This window comes from Oncorhynchus gorbuscha, unplaced genomic scaffold (assembly GCF_021184085.1).
Source record: "Oncorhynchus gorbuscha isolate QuinsamMale2020 ecotype Even-year unplaced genomic scaffold, OgorEven_v1.0 Un_scaffold_9282, whole genome shotgun sequence".
NCBI classification, from domain to species: domain Eukaryota; kingdom Metazoa; phylum Chordata; class Actinopteri; order Salmoniformes; family Salmonidae; genus Oncorhynchus; species Oncorhynchus gorbuscha.
The window spans coordinates 1-12,978 of NW_025752288.1; the positions used below are offsets into that span (position 1 = coordinate 1).

Consider the following 12,978-nt stretch of genomic DNA (forward strand, 5'->3'; position numbering starts at 1 on the left):
TGTTATGCAGGTGAATGAGGACCCAAAAGCGACTTGGCGAAAACAGAGTTTTTAATCCAGTAAGAAACTTTACAAAACAAAAAGCATAATACTACTCGTAAAGACGAGAACAGACTGGAGACTTGATCGAGAACTGCAGGTTGCCTCGGGAAGGCACTTGAACCTAGCAGACTCAGACACCTGCTCACCACGCAGCATCTGAGGGAAACACGACACGACAGGGCAAAACATAGACACAGCACGGTGAATTATAGATAAGGATCCGACGGGGCAGGAACGGAAAACAAGGAGGAGAAATAGGACTCTAATCAGGGAAAAGGATCGGGAACAGGTGTGGAAGACTAAATGATTGATTTAGGGGAATAGGAACAGCTGGGGGAGCAGGAACGGAACGATAGAGAGAAGAGAGAGCGAGAGAGTGAGAGAGGGAGGAGGAGAGGGATAGAAAGAGGAAAAAGAACCTAATAAGACCAGCAGAGGGAAACGAATAGAAGAGTGCACAGGGACAAGACATGATAATTAATGACAAAACATGACAGTACCCCCCACCACCGAGCGCCTCCTGGCGCACTCGAGGAGGAACCCTGGCGGCAACGGAGGAAATCATCAATAAGCGAACGGTCCAGCACGTCCCGAGACGGAACCCAACTCTCTCCTCAGGACCGTAACCCTCCCAATCCACTAAGTATTGGTGACCCCGTCCCGAGAACGCATGTCCATGATCTTACGTACCTTGTAAATAGGTGCTCTCGACAAGGACGGGAGGGGAGGGAAGACTGAACGGGGGTGCGAAGAAAGGGCTTGACACAGGAGACATGGAAGAGAGGATGGACGCGACGAAGATGTCGCGGAAGAAGCAGTCGCACAGCGACAGGATTGACGACCTGGGAGACACGGAACGGACCAATGAACCGCGGAGTCAACTTGCAAGCTGTCGAAGGGGAAGGTTCTGAAGTGGAAGCCACACTCTCTGGCCGCAACAATACCTTGGACTCTTAACTGCGTTGTGGCTCTCACAGTCTGTGCCCTGTAGCGGCAAAGTGCAGACCTCACCCTCCTCCAGGTGCGCTCACAACGTTGGACAAACGCTTGAGCGGAGGGAACGCTGGACTCGGCAAGCTGGGATGAGAACAGAGGAGGCTGGTAACCCAGACTACTCTGAAACGGAGATAACCCGGTAGCAGACGAAGGAAGCGGTTGTGAGCGTATCTGCCCAGGGGAGCTGTTCTGCCCAAGACGCAGGGTTTCTGAAGAAAGGCTGGAGTATGCGACCAACGTCTGATTGGCCCTCTCTGCTTGACCGTTAGACTGGGATGAAACCCGGAAGAGAGACTGACGGACGCACCAATCAAACGACAGGACTCCTCCAAAAACTGTGGCAGTGAATTGCGGGCCTCTGTCTGAAACGGCGTCTAACGGGAGGCCATGAATTCTGGAACACTCATTTGTGCCGTCTCCTTAGCGGAAGGAAGTTTAGCGAGGGGAATGAAATGTGCCGCCTCTTGTGAGAACCTATCGACAACCATTAAGAATCACAGTCTTCCCGCAGACAAAGGCAGACCGGTAAATGAAGTCTAGGCGATGTGAGACCATGGTCGAGAAGGAATGGGGAGCGGTCTGAGAGCGACCGGCAGGAGGAGATTACCGGGCTTGGTCTGCGCGCAGACCGAACAAGCAGCCACGAAACGGCGCGTGTCACGCTCCTGAGTCGGCCACCAAAAGCGCTGGCAAATAGACGCAAAGTGCCTCGAACACCGGGATGACCAGCTAACTTGCAGAGTGAGCCCACTGAAGAACAGCCAGACGAGTGGAAACAGGAACGAAAAGGAGGTTACTAGGACAAGCGAGCGGCGACGCAGTGTGCGTGAGTGCTTGCTTAACCTGTCTTTCAATTCCCCAGACTGTCAACCTGACAACACGCCCATTAGGAAGAATCCCCCGGGATCAGTAGAAGCCACAGAAGAACTAAACAGACGGGATAAGGCATCAGGCTTGGTGTTCTTGCTACCCGGACGGTAAGAAATCACAACTCGAAACGAGCGAAAAACAACGCCCAACGAGCTTGACGGGCATTAAGTCGTTTGGCAGAACAGATGTACTCAAGGTTCTTATGGTCTGTCCAAACGACAAAAGGAACGGTCGCCCCCTCCAACCACTGTCGCCATTCGCCTAGGGCTAAGCGGATGGCGAGCAGTTCACGGTTACACCCACATCATAGTTGCGCTCCAGATGGCGACAGGCGATGAGAAAAATAAGCGCAAGGATGAACCTTATCGTCAGACTGGAAGCTGGGATAGAATGGCTCCCACGCCACTACCTCTGAAGCGTCAACCTCGACAATGAATTGTCTAGTGACGTCAGGAGTAACGGATAGGGATGACGTGAAACGTTCTTTTAGAAGATCAAAAGCCCTGGGAACCGGACCACTTAAAAACACGTCTTGACAGAAGTAAGAGCTGTGAGAGGGGCAGCAACTTGACCGAAATTACGAATGAAACGCCGATAGAAATTAGCGAACCTAAAAAAGCGCTGCAACTCGACACATTGACCTTGGAACGGGCCAAATCACTGACAGCTTGACCTTAGCGGAATCCATCTGAATGCCTTCAGCGGAAATAACGAAACCGAGAAAAGTAACGGAGGGAGACATGAAAAGAGCACTTCTCAGCCTTTACGTGAGACAATTTACTCTAAAAGGCGCTGTAGAACACGTCCCGAACGTGCTGAACATGAATCTCGAGCGACGGTGAAAAAATCAGGATATCGTCAAGATAGACAAAAACAAAGATGTTCAGCATGTCTCTCAGAACATCATTAACTAATGCCTGAAAAACAGCTGGCGCATTGGCGAGACCAAACGGCAGAACCCGGTACTCAAAATGCCCTAACGGAGTGTTAAACGCCGTTTTCCACTCGTCCCCCCTCTCTGATGCGCACGAGATGGTAAGCGCTACGAAGGTCCAACTTAGTAAAGCACCTGGCTCCCTGCAGAATCTCGAAGGCTGATGACATAAGGGAAGCGGATAACGATTCTTAACCGTTATGTCATTCAGCTCGATACCCACGCAGGGCGCAGAGCACCGTCCTTCTTCTTAACAAAAAGAACCCCGCCCCGGCCGGAGAGGAAGAAGGCACTATGGAAACAAGGCCAAGAGACACAGATATAATCCCTCGAGTGCCTTACGTTCGGGAGCCGACAGAGAGTATAGTCTACCCCGAGGAGGAGTGGTCCCCCGGAAGGAGATCAATACTACAATCATACGACCGGTGAGAGGAAGGGAGTTGGCTCGGACCGACTGGAAGACCGTGCGCAGATCATGCATATTCCTCAGCACTCCTGTCAAATCGCCAGGTTCCTCCTGAGAAGTGGGGACAGAAGAAATGGGAGGGATGGCAGACATTAAGCACTTCACATGACAAGATACGTTCCAGGATAGGATAGAATTACAAGACCAATTAATAGAAGGATTATGACATACTAGCCAGGGATGACCCAAAACAACAGGTGTAAAAGGTGAACGAAAAATCAAAAAAGAAATAGTCTCACTGTGGTTACCAGATACTGTGAGGGTTAAAGGTAGTGTCTCATATCTGATACTGGGGAGATGACTACCATCTAAGGCAAACATGGGCGTAGGCTTGTCTAACTGTCTGAAAGTAATGTTATGTTTCCGAACCCATGCTTCGTCCATGAAACAACCCTCAGCCCCAGAGTCAATCAAGGCACTGCATGTAGCACCGAACCGGTCAGCGTAGATGGACCGACATAGTAGTACAGGATCTAGATGAAGAGACCTGAGTAGTAGCGCTCACCAGTAGCCCTCCGCTTACTGATGGGCTCTGGCCTCTTACTGGACATGAATTAACAAAATGTCCATCAAATCCATAATAGAGGCACAGGCGGTTGGTGATCCTCCGTTCCCTCTCCTTAGTCGAGATGCGAATCCCCTCCCAGCTGCATGGGCTCAGTCTCAGAGCCAGAGGAGGGAGATGGTTGCGATGCGGAGCAGGGAAACACCGTTGATGCGAGCTCTCTTCCACGAGCCTGGTGACGAAGATCTACCCGTCGTTCTATGCGGATGGCGAGAGCAATCAAAGAGTCACACTGGAAGGAACCTCCCGAGAGAGAATCTCATCTTTGACCACTGTGTGGAGTCCCTCCAGAAAACGAGCGAGCAGCGCCGGCTCGTTCAGTCACTAGAGGCAGCAAGAGTACGAAACTCTATAGAGTAATCCGTTATGGATCGATCACCTTGGCATAGGGAAGCCAGGGCCCTAGAAGCCTCCCCACCAAAAACTGAACGGTCAAAAACCCGAATCATCTCCTCTTTAAAGTTCTGGTAATTGTTAGAACAATCAGCCCTTGCCTCCCAGATAGCTGTGCCCCACTCTCGGGCCCGGCCAGTAGAGTGAAATGACGTAAGCTTAACCCGAGCTCTCTCACTAGAGTATGTGTTGGGTTGGAGAGAGAACACAATATCACACTGGGTGAGAAAGGAGCGGCACTCCGTGGGCTGCCCGGAGTAGCAAGGTGGGTTATTAACCCTAGGTTCCGGAGGCTCGGCAGGCCAGGAAGTAACAGGTGGCACGAGACGAAGACTCTGGAACTGTCCAGAGAGGTCGGAAACCTGAGCGGCCAGGTTCTCCACGGCATGGCGAGCAGCAGACAATTCCTGCTCGTGTCTGCCGAGCATGGCTCCTTGGATCTTGACGGCAGTGTTACGAGCCTCTGTAGTCGCTGGGTCCATTCCTTGGTCGGATCCTTCTGTTATGCAGGTGAATGAGGACCCAAAAGCGACTTGGCGAAAACAGAGTTTTTAATCCAGTAAGAAACTTTACAAAACAAAAAGCATAATACTACTCGTAAAGACGAGAACAGACTGGAGACTTGATCGAGAACTGCAGGTTGCCTCGGGAAGGCACTTGAACCTAGCAGACTCAGACACCTGCTCACCACGCAGCATCTGAGGGAAACACGACACGACAGGGCAAAACATAGACACAGCACGGTGAATTATAGATAAGGATCCGACGGGGCAGGAACGGAAAACAAGGAGAGAAATAGGGACTCTAATCAGGGAAAAGGATCGGGAACAGGTGTGGGAAGACTAAATGATTGATTAGGGGAATAGGAACAGCTGGGAGCAGGAACGGAACGATAGAGAGAAGAGAGAGCGAGAGAGTGAGAGAGGGAGGGGGAGAGAGAGGGATAGAAAGAGGGAAAGAACCTAATAAGACCAGCAGAGGGAAACGAATAGAAGGGGAAGCACAGGGACAAGACATGATAATTAATGACAAAACATGACAGTACATCTAATAATCTGGTTAAATACAAAACGAGGTCTTCACAGTGTAACATCTGATAATCTGGTTAAATATAAACTGAACATCTGACATTCTGGTTTAAAAAAATGTTTTCATGAGCATTTGATCCATTTCCTTGTTAGCTTGGAAATTGAATATTTTTCTGTCATCTTGAACTATACGTTATAGCTATATAATACCATGACATGTATAAGTATACTATATAATACCATGACATGTATGGGTATACTATATAATACCATGACATGTATAGGTATACTATATAATACCATGACATGTATAGGTATACTATATAATACCATGACATGTATGGGTATACTATATAATACCATGACATGTATGGGTATACTATATAATACCATGACATGTATAGGTATACTATATAATACCATGACATGTATAGGTATACTATATAATACCATGACATGTATGGGTATACTATATAATACCATGACATGTATGGGTATACTATATAATACCATGACATGTATAGGTATACTATATAATACCATGACATGTATAAGTATACTATATAATACCATGACATGTACAGGTATACTATATAATACCATGACATGTATAGGTATACTATATAATACCATGACATGTATAGGTATACTATATAATACCATGACATGTATAGGTATACTATATAATACCATGACATGTATAGGTATACTATATAATACCATGACATGTATAGGTATACTATATATAATACCATGACATGTATAGGTATACTATATAATACCATGACATGTATAGGTATACTATATAATACCATGACATGTATGGGTATACTGACATATATACTATATAATACCATGACATGTATAGGTATACTATATAATACCATGACATGTATAGGTATACTATATAATACCATGACATGTATAGGTATACTATATAATACCATGACATGTATAGGTATACTATATAATACCATGACATGTATGGGTATACTATATAATACCATGACATGTATGGGTATACTATATAATACCATGACATGTATAGGTATACTATATAATACCATGACATGTATAGGTATACTATATAATACCATGACATGTATAGGTATACTATATAATACCATGACATGTATGGGTATACTATATAATACCATGACATGTATAAGTATACTATATAATACCATGACATGTATAGGTATACTATATAATACCATGACATGTATAGGTATACTATATAATACCATGACATGTATGGGTATACTATATAATACCATGACATGTATAGGTATACTATATAATACCATGACATGTATGGGTATACTATATAATACCATGACATGTATAGGTATACTATATAATACCATGACATGTATAGGTATACTATATAATACCATGACATGTATAAGTATACTATATAATACCATGACATGTATAGGTATACTATATAATACCATGACATGTATGGGTATACTATATAATACCATGACATGTATAGGTATACTATATAATACCATGACATGTATAGGTATACTATATAATACCATGACATGTATGGGTATACTATATAATGCCATGACATGTATGGGTATACTATATAATACCATGACATGTATGGGTATACTATATAATACCATGACATGTATAGGTATACTATATAATACCATGACATGTACAGGTATACTATATAATACCATGACATGTATGGGTATACTATATAATACCATGACATGTATGGGTATACTATATAATACCATGACATGTATAGGTATACTATATAATGCCATGACATGTATAGGTATACTATATAATACCATGACATGTATAGGTATACTATATAATACCATGACATGTATAGGTATACTATATAATACCATGACATGTATAGGTATACTATATAATACCATGACATGTATGGGTATACTATATAATACCATGACATGTATAGGTATACTATATAATACCATGACATGTATAGGTATACTATATAATACCATGACATGTATAGGTATACTATATCATTTCACTTTGCAAACGAGGTCTTCATGTGTTGTATGTGTTGTCTTCTGCTTCTTACCTCAGGCGTATGGACAGATGTGTTGGAGGCTATCGGGGTGTTGGCAGTCATCGCCAACGGCCTGGTTATTGGGATATCTTCAGATTTCATCCCCCGCCTTGTATACCGCTACAATTATGGACCGTGTGCCAATGGAACGGTCACGGATACGGAGTACGTCTGTCCATTCTGACTCGGGGACTGCAGCGGCAGGGTTAGGGCTCAATTCCATTTCAATTCAGGAAGTCGTCTGAAATTCCAATTTTCAATTTTTAAATGGAATTGATCCTAATCCTGGTGTGTAGATAATTTCCATTATTATTACCACATACATTGGTAACTGTTCCTGAGTGGAGCAGGGTTCTAAAGACACTGCATCTCAGTGCTAGATGTGTTCGCTACAGACACCCTGGTTCAAATCCAGGCTGAATCACAACCGGACGCGATTGGGAGTCCCATAGTGCGGCGCACGTTTGGCCCGATATAGGCCGTCATTGTAAATGAGAATTTGTTCTTTACTGACTTGCCTGGTTAAATTGTAAATAAATGCATGAATGTATAACACTACATGTTCTACCTACTAACATGACTGTATAACACTACATGTATAACTACCTACTAACATGACTGTATAACACTACATGTATAACTACCTACTAACATGAGTGTATAACACTACATGTATAACTACCTACTAACATGACTGTATAACACTACATGTTCTACCTACTAACATGAATGTATAACACTACATGTTCTACCTACTAACATGAATGTATAACACTACATGTATAACTACCTACTAACATGAATGTATAACACTACATGTTCTACCTACTAACATGAATGTATAACACTACATGTATAACTACCTACTAACATGAATGTATAACACTACATGTATAACTACCTACTAACATGACTGTATAACACTACATGTATAACTACCTACTAACATGACTGTATAACACTACATGTATAACTACCTACTAACATGACTGTATAACACTACATGTATAACTACCTACTAACATGACTGTATAACACTACATGTATAACTACCTACTAACATGAATGTATAACACTACATGTATAACTACCTACTAACATGAATATATAACACTACATGTATAACTACCTACTAACATGACTGTATAACACTACATGTATAACTACCTACTAACATGACTGTATAACACTACATGTATAACTACCTACTAACATGACTGTATAACACTACATGTATAACTACCTACTAACATGAATGTATAACACTACATGTATAACTACCTACTAACATGACTGTATAACACTACATGTATAACTACCTACTAACATGAATATATAACACTACATGTATAACTACCTACTAACATGACTGTATAACACTACATGTTCTACCTACTAACATGACTGTATAACACTACATGTATAACTACCTAATAACATGACTGTATAACACTACATGTTCTACCTACTAACATGACTGTATAACACTACATGTATAACTACCTACTAACATGACTGTATAACACTACATGTATAACTACCTACTAACATGACTGTATAACACTACATGTATAACTACCTACTAACATGAATGTATAACACTACATGTATAACTACCTACTAACATGACTGTATAACACTACATGTTCTACCTACTAACATGACTGTATAACACTACATGTATAACTACCTACTAACATGAATGTATAACACTACATGTATAACTACCTACTAACATGACTGTATAACACTACATGTATAACTACCTACTAACATGACTGTATAACACTACATGTATAACTACCTACTAACATGAATGTATAACACTACATGTTCTACCTACTAACATGACTGTATAACACTACATGTTCTACCTACTAACATGACTGTATAACACTACATGTTCTACCTACTAACATGAATGTATAACACTACATGTTCTACCTACTAACATGACTGTATAACACTACATGTTCTACCTACTAACATGACTGTATAACACTACATGTATAACTACCTACTAACATGACTGTATAACACTACATGTATAACTACCTACTAACATGACTGTATAACACTACATGTATAACTACCTACTAACATGACTGTATAACACTACATGTTCTACCTACTAACATGAATGTATAACACTACATGTATAACTACCTACTAACATGAATGTATAACACTACATGTTCTACCTACTAACATGAATGTATAACACTACATGTATAACTACCTACTAACATGACTGTATAACACTACATGTTCTACCTACTAACATGACTGTATAACACTACATGTTCTACCTACTAACATGAATGTATAACACTACATGTTCTACCTACTAACATGACTGTATAACACTACATGTTCTACCTACTAACATGACTGTATAACACTACATGTTCTACCTACTAACATGACTGTATAACACTACATGTTCTACCTACTAACATGACTGTATAACACTACATGTTCTACCTACTAACATGACTGTATAACACTACATGTTCTACCTACTAACATGACTGTATAACACTACATGTTCTACCTACTAACATGACTGTATAACACTACATGTTCTACCTACTAACATGACTGTATAACACTACATGTTCTACCTACTAACATGACTGTATAACACTACATGTTCTACCTACTAACATGAATGTATAACACTACATGTATAACTACCTACTAACATGACTGTATAACACTACATGTTCTACCTACTAACATGAATGTATAACACTACATGTATAACTACCTACTAACATGACTGTATAACACTACATGTTCTACCTACTAACATGACTGTATAACACTACATGTTCTACCTACTAACATGAATGTATAACACTACATGTATAACTACCTACTAACATGACTGTATAACACTACATGTATAACTACCTACTAACATGAATGTATAACACTACATGTTCTACCTACTAACATGACTGTATAACACTACATGTTCTACCTACTAACATGACTGTATAACACTACATGTTCTACCTACTAACATGACTGTATAACACTACATGTTCTACCTACTAACATGACTGTATAACACTACATGTTCTACCTACTAACATGACTGTATAACACTACATGTTCTACCTACTAACATGACTGTATAACACTACATGTTCTACCTACTAACATGAATGTATAACACTACATGTATAACTACCTACTAACATGACTGTATAACACTACATGTATAACTACCTACTAACATGACTGTATAACACTACATGTATAACTACCTACTAACATGAATGTATAACACTACATGTTCTACCTACTAACATGACTGTATAACACTACATGTATAACTACCTACTAACATGACTGTATAACACTACATGTATAACTACCTACTAACATGAATGTATAACACTACATGTATAACTACCTACTAACATGAATGTATAACACTACATGTATAACTACCTACTAACATGACTGTATAACACTACATGTTCTACCTACTAACATGAATGTATAACACTACATGTTCTACCTACTAACATGACTGTATAACACTACATGTATAACTACCTACTAACATGACTGTATAACACTACATGTATAACTACCTACTAACATGAATGTATAACACTACATGTATAACTACCTACTAACATGAATGTATAACACTACATGTTCTACCTACTAACATGAATGTATAACACTACATGTTCTACCTACTAACATGACTGTATAACACTACATGTTCTACCTGGAGAGAGGAGAGAGGTCATCCACAAAGACCTGGCCGCCAGGAACTGTGTTATTGACGACAGCATGCAGGTGAAGATCTGTGACAACGCCCTGTCCAGAGACCTGTTCCCTATGGACTACCACTGTCTGGGAGACAACGAGAACAGGCCGGTCCGCTGGATGGCCCTGGAGAGCCTGCTCAACCATGACTTCTCTAGTGCTAGTGATGTGTGGGCGTTTGGCGTGACCCTGTGGGAGTTGATGACCTTGGGACAGACGCCCTACGTGGACATCGACCCCTTCGAGATGGCAGCCTATCTGAAGGACGGATATAGAATAGCACAGCCAATCAACTGTCCTGATGAACTGTTTGCAGTGATGGCCTGTTGCTGGGCCCTGGATCCAGAGGAGAGGCCTAAGTTCCAGCAGCTGGTCCAGTGTCTGACTGAGTTTCATGCAGCGTTGGGGGCCTACGTGTAAAATCTAGCCCCAGGCTTCTGTACCGGACCAGGCCCGAAGGACCAGCAGGCCAGGAGTTACTGGACAGCACTAATCACAACGAGGAATACATTTACAAACCTTTATGCAGAAAAGAAAGACTTTCATTATTATGAGAATTTATTTTCAGAGTGAGGTTTCTATAACTTGTGCTTCAAATGGATACTCCGAGGTCGTTGTAAGTCGCTCTGGATAAGAGCGTCTGCTAAATGACTTAAATGTAAATGTAAATGTACCTACTAACATGACTGTATAACACTACATGTATAACTACCTACTAACATGACTGTATAACACTACATGTATAACTACCTACTAACATGACTGTATAACACTACATGTATAACTACCTACTAACATGAATGTATAACACTACATGTTCTACCTACTAACATGACTGTATAACACTACATGTTCTACCTACTAACATGACTGTATAACACTACATGTATAACTACCTACTAACATGAATGTATAACACTACATGTATAACTACCTACTAACATGAATGTATAACACTACATGTTCTACCTACTAACATGACTGTATAACACTACATGTATAACTACCTACTAACATGAATGTATAACACTACATGTATAACTACCTACTAACATGACTGTATAACACTACATGTATAACTACCTACTAACATGAATGTATAACACTACATGTATAACTACCTACTAACATGAATGTATAACACTACATGTATAACTACCTACTAACATGAATGTATAACACTACATGTATAACTACCTACTAACATGACTGTATAACACTACATGTTCTACCTACTAACATGAATGTATAACACTACATGTATAACTACCTACTAACATGAATGTATAACACTACATGTATAACTACCTACTAACATGAATGTATAACACTACATGTTCTACCTACTAACATGAATGTATAACACTACATGTTCTACCTACTAACATGACTGTATAACACTACATGTTCTACCTACTAACATGAATGTATAACACTACATGTATAACTACCTACTAACATGAATGTATAACACTACATGTATAACTACCTACTAACATGAATGTATAACACTACATGTATAACTACCTACTAACATGAATGTATAACACTACATGTATAACTACCTACTAACATGACTGTATAACACTACATGTATAACTACCTACTAACATGACTGTATAACACTACATGTTCTACCTACTAACATGAATGTATAACACTACATGTATAACTACCTACTAACATGACTGTATAACACTACATGTATAACTACCTACTAACATGACTGTATAACACTACATGTTCTACCTACTAACATGAATGTATAACACTACATGTATAACTACCTACTAACATGAATGTATAACACTACATGTTCTACCTACT

General features: G+C 40.7%; 1 protein-coding gene across 1 annotated transcript; it reads left to right on the forward strand.

Annotated features, from left to right (window-relative positions):
• Positions 1–7,376: 7,376 nt before the first annotated feature.
• LOC124030114 (tyrosine-protein kinase RYK-like) lies at positions 7,377–11,588 on the forward strand (the record flags this gene model as incomplete). The annotated part of the gene is made up of 2 exons (XM_046341597.1): positions 7,377–7,524; positions 11,121–11,588. Coding segments are annotated over 2 exons (599 nt in total), but the record flags the coding sequence as incomplete, so codon positions are not given.
• Positions 11,589–12,978: the final 1,390 nt, after the last annotated feature.